This window comes from Epinephelus moara, chromosome 5, assembly GCF_006386435.1.
Source record: "Epinephelus moara isolate mb chromosome 5, YSFRI_EMoa_1.0, whole genome shotgun sequence".
NCBI classification, from domain to species: Eukaryota; Metazoa; Chordata; class Actinopteri; order Perciformes; family Serranidae; genus Epinephelus; species Epinephelus moara.
This window is the reverse complement of record NC_065510.1, coordinates 41,499,920-41,513,109: the sequence shown is the minus strand read 5'-3', so window position 1 is coordinate 41,513,109 and position 13,190 is coordinate 41,499,920. Positions and strand designations below refer to the sequence as shown.

At 40.1% G+C, this 13,190-nt stretch overlaps 1 protein-coding gene across 2 annotated transcripts in view; it reads right to left on the bottom strand.

Moving 5' to 3' along the window:
- The window catches only part of LOC126390383 (glycine receptor subunit beta-like), a 46,253-nt gene extending 40,231 nt beyond the window's left edge, over window positions 1-6,022 (bottom strand). For both annotated transcript variants that reach the window (XM_050044662.1, XM_050044663.1), the window contains exon 1: window positions 5,904-6,022. In XM_050044662.1, coding sequence (XP_049900619.1) covers window positions 5,904-5,922 — 19 coding nt within the window. In that variant the 5' untranslated portion in view covers window positions 5,923-6,022. The remainder of the gene's footprint in view (window positions 1-5,903) is intronic.
- Window positions 6,023-13,190: the final 7,168 nt, after the last annotated feature.

Genomic DNA, 13,190 nt, shown 5'->3' with positions numbered 1-13,190 from the left:
AAATCATTCACTCATTCACTCCTCCCTACTCACTATATATAGAAAGTTCTATGTTGAGGACTATATGATATAATATGATATATTCATCTGCAACATGAAAAAAAACTTTCAGACACTACTCAGGTCATTTTCTTGGCACCGTTAATTACATCATTGCTGTCACACAATTAAAACATGTTATATCAACGTCAGCTGGTGAACCATCCATAACAAATACTGACATGCATAGTTGTGATAAAAATATGAAATTAAACTGAGCGAATTTTCCCCTAAATAACATTACAAAGCACTTTGTGGCCGTTTGCGTTGTGTTGAGATGCTGCTCTGCTCACATTAAACGTGTGCCTGATACAAACATTACACTGGCAGACAGACCAGCAGAGAGAGAGCAGTGCAATTGCAACCTCGCCTACTAATGTAGGTCATTTTCTGTCAAACCTTTGTTGTGTTGACGTTTGTTTTACCAGTAAGTCATGTAATAACTTGTGAATTTAATGTGTAACATTTTGCATTACACCATTATGGCACACATCAGACCTATTAGTGACTCAGCTTGCTAACATTAGCTAGCATTATTAGCCCTACTCTGTACAGTAACTGTCAAGCACTACAGAAGATTGATTGCCAATTCAATGTTATCTCTTCGAGGAGCGACAACTACACATGAAACTCACAGTTTATTACATGGCAAAGAAACTGGTAAGCAAACTTCAACATGTCATTATAATCAGAATCAGAATCAGAATCAGAATCAGATTTATTCGCCAAGGACGTGTGTACATATAAGGAATTTGACTCCGGTAGACTTGCTCTCAATGTACCAGAATTGATATAAGTACTCAAAAATTAGACAAGTTATAAGTTAAACATGTACAGCAGGTTGTAATTGAGTTGCTGTCTCCTCTCACAATGCATGATGGGATATATTGCTTGGTGAGTCACCATCAGTTGTACACTACTTTGATGCATTGTGGGATACTTTGAGTCCACCATATAGGGTACAATAATTTCCACTATACATTTGGGCATCACTACTAAATGGCAAATTTACTATATAGTGAGTAGTGAGTGATGTCAGACACAGCCTAAGTGTTACTTCATTAAAGTAATGTAACTTGTTACTTTTGATTATTTTTTTCATTACTTTTCTAGAAAATGTTTTAAACTGGGCAATAAACCTGGAAAATGTCAGGAAAAAGGCTCTGCATAAAGGAGGCCTTCTTGCATGGCAAAAAGATGCAAAGCTACAGAATGACTGTTATATTCTACACAAACCTTTTAATGAAAAGAACATACTCAGATGTGACCCCTTTGTAATCAGCAACATTTTGATAAGTAACTGTAATTTAATTACATGTTTTATCTTAGTAGCTGTAAGTGATTACAATTGCATTTATTTTGTAATTTAATTACAAGTAAGTAGCTACATGTAACTAATTTCTCCTTAACACTGCTGATGTAAATACGCAAATGACCCTTTGTAGAGCCAGTGTTTGGTTTGTCCGTTCTAAGCAACTGTAGGAACATGGCGGTGCAAGTTAGCTATCACCGTAGACAAGGGCCCGCTCTCTATGTAGATATAAACAGCTCATTTACTACAAACAAGAAGAATGACATGCGATTTAAAAAAAAAATATATATATATATATCACCAATTAATTGATTGTTGTAAGCGTTTTAAGTTTAAATAGACAGAAATACTCCAGTTTTGCAGGTGATGCCATTGCCTCAACTTGTGCGAAGGTGTGTAAAATCACCTCTCCCCAGTGGCGCAGCCAGTGTAAGCCACCTTCTCTGGGGAGACTAAGGTCCAGAGCTTGAATCCCTTGGGGCTAAGTCCTACTTGCCAACAATGCAGCCATTCATGCGTGTGGTATGTTTCCAAGTGCTCAATGAGGTCATATCAAGTTGAAGATTTGCACTGACCCCCCTCATTGCTGCTTGTAGCTATATTTAAACTTAAACGCTTACAACAGTCAACCAGAAACCATAGATTACCAGAACCATCCACAAACATGGGAAATTCTAAAGCAGCAGCCAACAATGTAAGAAGACATAAGAAAGGACTAAATTACAGAGCACACGTTAAAGGAGCTGATGGATTCACATTTATTCGGGCTATACCTTGTATAATTCCATCCGACAAATAAATGATGGATGGATGGATGGATGGATGGATGGATGGATGGATGGATGTTGGTTATAAATCTTAAAAAAAAAATAAAAAATCCCCAAAATATTAGACAGTACACCCAATTTGTGATTTTTTTTTAATATAAAATGTTGTGCCTACAATACAAATTGCAGCAAGGCATTCAATATCACTGTGAACTGACTGACAACAGATAACAAAAAATGTCTGTTGCACATTTGGTAGCAGATAAATGAAGACTTGAGGATCTATAATGAAGATGTTACTTGATTTTGCATATCTTCAAAAATATAGTAACAGACCTCTGAACTGACTATAGGTTGAGGTGAGGCAAACTTTTGTCATGATTCCGTGGATGTGCTGAAAAACATCTCAGCTCAGTAGGACGTACTGGTGATTTATTATTATTTTTCAAGTTTGGAATGTGAACCAACTCTGATCAATGCTTACCAAATTTTTGCGTCAGCTGAGTTGGGACCCTACATCGAGCAAACCAAATTTTATACGAATCCATGTGCTTGTCTTTGGAAATAGGGACTTTTCATATTTGTGGTGCCCCCTAGTGGCAGAATATCCTAAGACTGTGTAGGAAAGTTTGGACCTAGCAGTTGAACACATACACCAAGTTTGGCTGCAATTGCTTTCGCCACTTTTGATTCATAAGTATTTATGTAAAATTGAACTAAAAGACAAAATAGATTAATTAATTAATTAATTCATTCATTCATTCATTCATTGTCCGTAACCGCTTATCCTGGAACAGGGTCACGGGCTGACATTGGGCAGGAGGCAGGGTACACCTTGGACAGGTTGCCAGACTATCAGTAGCTAAATTTCTTTAATAACTTTAGATCAGGAAAGTCTGGAGATGAGTTTTTGGCATGATTGGACTAAGTTAAGCATTTTAGAGCAGAGGACCATTGGCTCAAAGACACAAATTAATTGAGAGATTAAAATGATAAAATGATTTTGACTGTAAGCCAAGCTGTTTTGGAGATAACTGTAAAAACTCTATTGTTACCTTGTGGTCAGTAAGTGTCATTTCATGTGCCTGAATGGAGGGTGGAATTTGCAACCTGCATGCCAATTTTGGTGATTTTTGGTCTTATGACTTTGCTGCACAAACACTTAGCAGAGAAAAATAAAAAGAAAGAAAACTGAGAACAAAAACAATAGGGCACCAGGCTTCTTTGCTTGAACCCTTAAAAACACCCTGTCCAACTTACAATCGATTCAAATCAGAATGTGTCAAAAGTTGTTCAAAAACTCTAACTGGAAATATTTTCTTATATAAATAACCTTGCCTGTTCAGTGTCAGTTTTTTGTTTTGTTTTTTTTTAATCTGGGGAGCAAATCTTACAGTCAGAGACTCCCATTTGTCATTTTTGATTGCCAAACTTAAAGAGGGCAAGTCTTATCTTACACCAGGAAAGAGAGAGTGGAGCTATGGTCACATGCAGGCTGTTCTCATAAACTCGTTTTCCTACGAAAAGTAATGGACCCAAAGTCGTACATATCCTGCATATTTTGAAAGGCTTCGAACACATGACCAATGCACTGATCGGAATCAGCCTCGAGCAGTCTGGTAAGAAGGCAGGTTGAAGTGGCCGATGAGACATAAAAATACGGACTTTTCCCTAAAGACACGTATTTGGAACCATGTGATCTTTGAGCCAAATTTAAATCATTTTACGGTATGTCCTCACCATGTTTCTTTTCCTTAACCTAACGTCCGTAACTATACGTCAGTTACGTAACTGTGTGTTAAGGATGTAATGTTATTCATAGGGTGCTATTTTGATATCAAACAAACTGCTCTATCAGATGGTGTCACATGAGAGTGCTGCGGCAAGGAACTCTTTTCTTCAACTGATTGATAGAGAATAATAGTAACCTCATCCTGATGTATTACAGTTTAGTCTCTTTCTGTGTGCATCCAAAATCAACTAAAACCAACCCTGAATTTAGTGCACTGCTGGCTATATGAGAGGAGGACAGAAGCAGGCTGGGGTGTAGCGGAAAGTAAGTGTAGCTCACCAGGGCTCAAACCTGCATCCTTTATTGTTGTTGGCATACAAAGGCATTCAGCATGATATGGTCTGTCAGAAGCTAGTTATTTCATAAGGCTTAGGTGCAATTAAATTCCCTCTACCTAATTACAAAACATTTTATGGGTACTACCTGTGCTGTGACAGTAAGACGTTTCATTTTTACCATCCTTATCGAGATATAGATAGCATAGAATACATGACATAGTCTTAAGCAAAGTTATGTTCTAAGAATAGATTTTTAGGAGTTTGCACTGTAACAATTAATGTTAATAAAACTCTGAATGAGGTAATGACGGTGGCACATGCAGATGCAGCGGCCAATAGCTCCCTTGAACTAAATAATTGTTTTAATTTGTTGTCTCTTCGCCTTTGTTGCTGGACCAAGTACAGCCTATGAAAGGGACACTCAGCATCATCAGAGAAGGAAGGACAGGGATTGGATTAAGTGCAGCAGACCTTGAGACAATCATTGCCCATGGCATCTTCCAACCACAGAGGACAAGGAGAGGGTGGAGAGCTGGAATAAGAGCTAGGGCTGGTCCATCATGGAACTATGAAGACTATTCCACTACCCAGCCAGCTCCTGACTGATGTCTGGTTGCAGGAAAGTGGAATGCATTAGATCATATTTAAGATACCCACCAACGGAAGATCGGAGATTATTATGCCTACATTTTTGTAGAGACCTGGCTCCATCGTGGCATTCTGGATCAGGCTGTTTGATGGACAATGTTTCCCTGATGTGGAAATTTTAATGTCAAGATGCGCCCTATGTTGTCTGCCCAGATTATTCACCTATGTTTTCATTGTTGCTGTTTACATTATCCCTAATGTAAATAGGGATGCACTATTGTTTTTGGTTTGTTTGTCTTGTATTACACAAAATAACTACAACTGCATTTTGTGTGCAACCTTGTGTTGTACAATGACCATTAATGAATATTGAACCTGGAGCGTTGATTCTTACGTTTGGAAAGAACCCACGAGTCCTGGTTTCAAAGCACAAATTTACACCATAGTTTTCGTCTCTGGTACTCTTCACTGCCGTTTCCTGCTGTTAATATCTGAGCATTTATGTACCAGTAAGAAAGGTATATTCATAAAAAAAATTAAAGTCATCAGGAGAGTGAAAAGAAAATATGAAGATTCACAGAACCCCTGCCCCTCATCATTTCTAGCCCTGTTGGCAAAAAACATAGAGAGAGAAACTGGAGGGACAGGGAGAGGGAAAGAGAGTTGACTATAGAGTGTGTGGGTTGGGTTTGGGGGGGGGGGGGAGACTGCGGCGTTAGACTACACAGTCAAGATGCGATGACACAGCTTGCTGAGGCTGTTGTGGTCACACACACAGACATTGTTCTCTATCTGTAACAAGTCCTGAATGTAATGTAATGTATTCCACACGCACAGGTACTAAACAGGCTCATACATGCACACAAGGACAGGACAGCCCCAAAACCCGAGGCATCGTCCTTCAGTTTGATGTAATAAGATGAAGTACTCTCTCTGTATTGCTCTCTTTCTCTCTCTCTCTCATATGGAAGCACATAGGCTACATACACACACACACACACACACACAAACCCCAACACACACACACACACACACACACACACACACACACACACATGCTGTACCCCACGATTGCAACTGCAGAGAACATTAAGAGACAGACAGACCCATTGCATATTTTTTCTTACCTCTAGTGTGTTGAATCATCAGCTCTGCTGCATAACAGGGAGTCAGTGGTTAGTCACTGAGACACTGTTCTGGCTGGAGCCTGACTGTATGTCCTCTCTCTCTCTCCCCTCCTCTCTCTCTGCTCTGCCGTCCTATGTGTGTTCCTTTATCTGCACTGCTCTTGCGTCCTATTCCAAGTTCCTCTACGCCTGCCTATGGGGAAGTAGCACAGCACTGTTATTGACTCTCCTCTCTTCTTAACACAAATACAAATCTTCATCAATAGGCTACTTTTACGGATGAGTTTACCTAAAGGTGCTAATGCAGAGAATAAAACAATATTACTTAATAATTTTGCTCACAATAAGAGACAGAAGAAGGAGAAATAATTGGGAGAAATCAAATAAAGAGAATTAATTTAAAGCTTCAATTGTGGGGGGAATTTAAACATGACAATACAGGAAAAGCTTTTTAACTTTGTTAAACAGATTTTCATCCATTTCACCCATTATGGAACTGTACCCAAATCTGAATATGTTATTCGGGAAAGCACAAATAATGGAAACTGATATTTATTTGACCCAAAGTTGCTCATTATTATTCAGTGGGGGGGGGGGGGGGGACATGATGTTTCTTTCTTCAGATTGATTCATTATGTGTCAAACTCCATGGAATGAGAGGCAGTACGTAGCTATCAGCAATGTCAGTGCTTTCTTGACGTTCAACACTGGTGAATATATCTCCAAAACACTAGATGGCGGTGGAGGACTGTGTTAAGTGCTGTAAAGTTTAGTTCAAATCAAACTTTATTTATATCCACCTTATTTTTCACGGAAACACGGAGGCAAAACAGAACGCAGCCAGCTTCCGTTTTTTTGTGCGATACTTCCGGTCCAGCACTCTTGACCACTGTGTAAATGGGAATCGCCTTGTTGTTTACCTTGCTGAGTTTAGCTATATACATACAGTATATCACATTTTTCACGTCACTATATCACCGTTTAGACTAATATGATGTTTGTAAAGTCTATAAACACAATGATTGAACAAACATTATTTCTGTGTGTGTAATTATTAAGATGGTTATCGTAGATTAGCTGGGCTAACTGTTAGCTGTTAGCCGTTAGCGGTGTCTGTAATAACTCAATAACTCAATGAACGTTCCGTGAAAAAAATTTTTTTTCCAGCGGATGTCTTAGTTACAACATGATTGAGCTAACTGGAGTAGTTTCATGTCTGTGTGTCTGTGTGTCGAGGGTGCGAGCCGCAGCTTCAGCTGCTCAGGTAGAGGCTGTTTTTTCGCTGATTCGGTTCTGCAGGTTCTCTGCTGGTACACTGGAGACGGGGATCAAGCAGTTTGTCTCACTCGGGATAGATTGTGCTGTTTCGTTTCATAGTTTATGATTGACGTGCGATTTATTCGCGTTTAAAGGGAATTATTTTTACCGGCAATTACCGGATAACGGAAATGTGGGCACAGTTATCTATATAAAATACACAGACTAACCAACTAACTAACTGACTGACTAACATAAACAATTGAAAATTTAAAAAAAAAATAGCTTGCACCATTAGCTCCGGTAAGGGAAAGCGGCTGACCGGAAGTCACGCACAAAAACACGGAAGTTGATCACTATTTACTTCCGTGTTTGAAAATAAGGTGGATAGGCTAGTTGATTCAAAACACGCATAAATATGGCTTAATAGAGACAATTACAAACACAAGTACGCAAACTGGCTTCACTAGGCTATAAATCGCAGAACTGACAAACACTTGTCTTTATCTGGACACATTTTCCCCACCAATACAACATGCTAACATTATTAGCACAAGTCTATGGCATTTTACATTGTATAAATTAGCCTAGCATCTAGCGATCTTTGCCTCTTCTCAAATAAAACCAGGGACAACAGCAACATGTAACAAAGGTAACGGTAGGCTACATAATTTGGCTCAATTACAACTCACAACATTCACCGACAAAACAACTGTCGTTTTCCAAGCAAATACAATACAATACAATACAAATTTATTTATATAGCACATTTAAAAACAACAGCGTTGACCAAAGTGCTATACATCAAATATAATATACAAAAGGCCAATAAATAAAACAAAGAAAAGAAAACACAAAATAAGACAACAAAAGGCTGCCAACATGCTAAGGTTATTAGCGCCAGCCTATGGCATTTTACATTGTATACATTAGCCTAGCGACGAGCAGAGATTTCCTCTGCTCATATGGATAAATCCGGAAGTATAAATCTCTTAAGGATAAATCACACACACAAGACGTATAATGCTATTTTAGTGGAGGCTTTACTGTCTTCACAATTAATTGTTTCTTATCTGTGAAATACAAGTAAATACAAGCTTTGTTTCCACTGAGGGAAATGGTGTCAGTATACAGAAACAGGAGGTCTGGTCAACGTTGCCAGGTGGGAAATGTAGGATTATCGTACCAGAGACTCAAAATTATCGTATTTTGAGGGAAATTATCGTACATCCGTCATAACCAAAATAACAATCCTACTGATGCGCTATAGGCAATTGTACAACAGTTAGTTTCGACCGAGTAATTTGATTGGACGAGAGGCATTCCATGAGTGCTGATATAGAGTATAACATCACTGGGACTTGTAACATTAAAATCACTCCGCTCACAGATGTTATAAATATAAATACAACCATTAATTAACCAGCTGTCACACTCGCTACATTGACGCAAACTGACACTGACATAGTGACTTTCAGAACAGGCAGAAAAGTCGTGTAGTACTAGTGTGTACCAGGCATAATGCAAGTCCTGAGTCTGACCTGTCTGTCAGCGAGTCCTCCTCCATCTATTGAGTCGTGGGGATTTTACTGATGATCCTGCAGAATGTTTTACACTCCACCGTAGACAACGGCAGCATTTCTTCTACCACGTAGCGAGCCACAAGCTCCGTGGCTTCTTTCAGACTGATAGGTTTAACGTTATCTCCGTTATTAGAACCAAAAGACAGCCGTTGCTGTTTCGGAGCTGAAGGACCAGCGTTCTAAAATTAATGGAAGTAACTGATGGCTCGTTTGAAAATGTACTCAAGTATTTGATTACTCAAACAGCAAACTAATGCGTTAGGTTACTGGTTACTGCAAAAAGTAATCAAAGTACTCTAACGCGTTACTTTGTAACGCGTTATATCCAACTCTACGAGTAAGGTAACTAATTACTATAAGTGTATCGAGTAACGAGTAATAAATTACATTTTTTGAGTAACAAGCCCAAAACTGTCTGAGATGGACTGACACAAAGGGAAAAAGTGGGCTGTTCACCAACAAGATAACATTTGAAATTGTTTTTGGAAATTGTGGATGATGTGTCCATCTGGTTCCAAAGTTTGAAAGCCAGCATCTGTCATGGTATGTGGGTGTGTCAGTGCCAACAGTATGTGTAACTTTCACACCTGTGACGGCATCATGTTTGCTGAAGGTAAATACAAGTTTTAGCGCAACATATGCTGCCATCCAGAAGATGTCTTTCAGAGATGTCCCTGCTTATTCCAGCAAGACAGTGCCAAGCCACACTCTGCACGTCATGTTGGTAGTAACAAAAACTATCAGTACCAGACTGTGCCAGCTCCTAAAACAGGAAGTCTTTTGGTCACATGGGGCACTTGGGCCCCTAAAGGCCTTCATGGGGAGTTTGATATCAGACAGTTCTTGTAATGTAATATTCTGTCATGTCTCTCATATTGACACTGCTTTTTCTGTATACTATGTTTTTCAGTAATTTTTTCCATGCCTTAGTGCTTTTCTTATTGGGTGTTACTTAAAGGACGAACAAACAATGTCCTATTCTTTCAAGTTTTTATTACAGAACTGCTGCCATAACCACAAACAGAAATGTTTTTACACAACAGTAACTTCACATTTAATCATTTAACACTCTGCAGAATACAGAAGGAAAAATATAATTCATTAAGAAACACAATAAAGTTCATAGGTTGGCTGCCAATGAAAAAAAAAAAAATCCTGGCTGATCCGTATAAAGGCCCCAGATGAGAAGTCTGTATATTAACAATTCTCAGGGATCTTATGCCAACCATCTGAAATTTGATTTAAAAAAGAGAAAAAAATAAGATTAACACAAAATACATTTTTTATGCTAACAGATGATGCACAATTATGTTCACTGTAATATGACTTATTTGCCTTTTTCCACAGAGAACTAAGTAAATCAGCACTCAGACCAAAAAAAGTGTTAAACTTGAGTGACATTGCCTTGTACTCTGATGTACAAGTCAGTGTCATGTTCACTCAGGTCTAGGAACTAAACTCTATCAAGGCATTTAAATTAAGATATCAACTCTCTGAGAAAAAAACATAAATCCAGCTATAACAGTCATGCCTCTCACAGCTGTAGTTACATACTGTATCTAAATCTTATTTGGACTTGTAATTGGAAAAGAGACAGACAGCCTGTAGTAGTCCCTGGTCATAATTATGTGTGAGTGAAACCTGAGCTGTTACAGCACGGTGTAGACAGCTGTACCAGTTATAACTGGGATGGGAAAAATAATCTAATATCATAGTCAAATTTGACATAAATATATAAATGTGTCTGATGTTGCCCTCTTCAGCAAAAGAGTCAGGCCACACTTTGTGAGCGACGTAGTAAATTTTATCTGAACTAACATATTAGCTAATGTTACAGTTATGTTCTCTTCACGTTATATTTACTGTCTGAAAATAAGATGAGAAAACAGGAAAAAGTAGCAAGAAGTTGTTGCTGGCCCTGACCCTGACCCCAAAGCAAACAGGTGGACTTACTGTTGGTGCGTAAGTAGATGCAGGGGTAGCTGCTGGAGGAGACTGGGTACAAGCTGGTGAAACCCTCACGGTCAATCCACATCCACTGGCCCCCTTTGGACCAGGTCCTGGGCTTGATTGGGACTGACTGAGTGGTATCTCTTCATAAATCCATACCTGCAGGTAGAGGCCTCCCAGCCATGCAGAGGTCAAACCGCGTAGCTGTGTCATCTGCTGGAGGAATTTGTACTCTCTATCGTTGGTGGCCAAGGCCAGGTGGGCACCCAGGATGTTGCAGCGCTCCTGTCAGACAGAGGATGCAAATAGGAATCTTTGTGACTAAACAACTAAACAGTTGTTTCATTTCATGTCTGCATTTTCTTCCTCCAAATGAGTTGTGTTTAGCTTTGATGTGAAAAGCTCATCTTTTCGAGACGGGGACTTCCGGTTTGCTGCTGGAGTAGATAGACACAGGGTGGTCCCGCTCTCCCAAGTCAACCATAGTTCCCACCTGGTGGGTTAACTCATTTTTCAGCAAAAGGGGTAGATGAGTGGGAGAAGAATCACCAAAGGCCACAGAAAAGAGGAAAAAATGCCGAAACCTCAAGATAAAAGTGCCTCAGTGGCGAAAGCTAATAGCCCTGACCCGGATCAAGCTAGCAACCGTAGCACGCAGCACGTAATTAATTAACAGCGAATGCAGAGATGTAATTAGCGCAATAAACAAGTTAAAAACAGACCTCAAAGGGGACAACGAAAACCTGAGACACAAAATTAACCACCTGGGACAAGAAATCAATGGCAAACTCGACAACATTGTCGCGGAAATGCAAAGTCTTTCAGAGCGAGTCAGTGAAACAGAGACCCGCGTGGAACAGGTGGAGAGCTGGGTGGCAGAAGCTACCGAAGCTCTCTGCACCTGCCTGGAGCAGCAGAGGGTCCTGCAGCACAAACTAACCGACCTGGAGTCACGGTCAAGAAGAAACAACATCCGCATCCTCAGAGTGGCAGAAGGAGAGGAGGGAAACTCGGTACAACAGTTCATTGATAAACTCCTGCGAAGCGAGTTGCAACTTCCACAGGACTTTGACTTGAAAATACAGCACCAGTCCCTGGCACAGAAACCTTGTCCCGAAGCCCCACGAGGCCCATTATTATCAACTTCCAGGAGTACACAACTAAGGAAATGATACTGAAAGAGGCCTGCAAGAAGAGAAAAATCCAGCTGGGCTCCAGAACTCTCTACTTTGACCATGATTATGCGTCTGAGATCGTGAAGAAGCGCAGGGAGTATATCAGGATAAAGACAGCCTTAAAGGAAAAGGGGATTCGTTTCCAAACACCTTACACGAATATGTGGATCCACTGGGACACCGGGGCTCGGACATACAGCAGTGCACAGGAGGCGCAGACAGACCTGAAGAAACGCGGGTTTCAGGTGGAGCAGCCAGAGGCAGCCGAGGAAGAGAGCAGTCTGGAGACGCGGCTTCGTGAGCTACTGGGGTGGCAGCGGGCTGGCGGTCATGGTGAGAAAGGCTCGGCGGTGGCTGGGAGAGTGAGGGATAAACTACAGGAGTTTCAGGGAGATCACGCCGAGCAGGCGTAGACGGAGATTTAAACAACATGACAGTGAGACTGTTTATTTCACTCAGGCCTTGTGTTGATCGCTGAGCGCTTGGGAGAGGCGGTTCACTCTCTAAACGGGACACGTTGGACTAATAGGATGGGAGAGCTCTTGCCTTTAGGCTCAGCAGCCATCCTCATCATTGGGCCCTCTCCTTATGAGAGGCTTTACCCTTGACCCACCAACGGGGTCACAGTTGAGGAGGAGCACAAGTCTCCTTCCTGTTTGGAAGTCAGTTCATATATGTATATTATAGTTATTGTTCTGGTTCACAGTATGTTCGTGGGGGTTACTAACTCATTTATTATTCACAATATGTATGGTTGGATCTCATGACTTGAAACTCGCTTCCTTAAATGGGAATGGCCTGAGTAATCCAGTCAAAAGGAGTAAAGTGTTAGCAAAAATTAAAAAGGATAACAGGTTATTTTCTTATAGGAGACACACATGTCAAAACAAGCACATGACAAACTTAAAAGGTTTGGGTATGTAAACTCCTTTTCAGCTCTTTAGGTTATTCTGATTTCTAATTCTCTTAACTTTGAACTAATTAAGGAAAATCGAGACAAAGGGCAGGTTTGTTATAATCAAAGGAAGGATTGATAATGTTCTGGTCACATTTGCTAAAATATTCACCCCACCAGAGAGTGATAGGAAATTCTTAAAACTTTTATTTGACATAATAGTCTCAGAAAGTGAAAGACTTTTGGTCTGTGCTGGAGACTGGAATACAATCCTCAATCATGCTTTGGATACAACAAGTGTAAAAAGACAAAAATCTCTTAGGTCAAAAGACCTTAACATGTTAATTAAAGAGACAGGTCTGTACGATGTTTGGAGGGATGTACATGTATCAGTGAGATTAACAGACTTTATCTTATTAGATAAAAC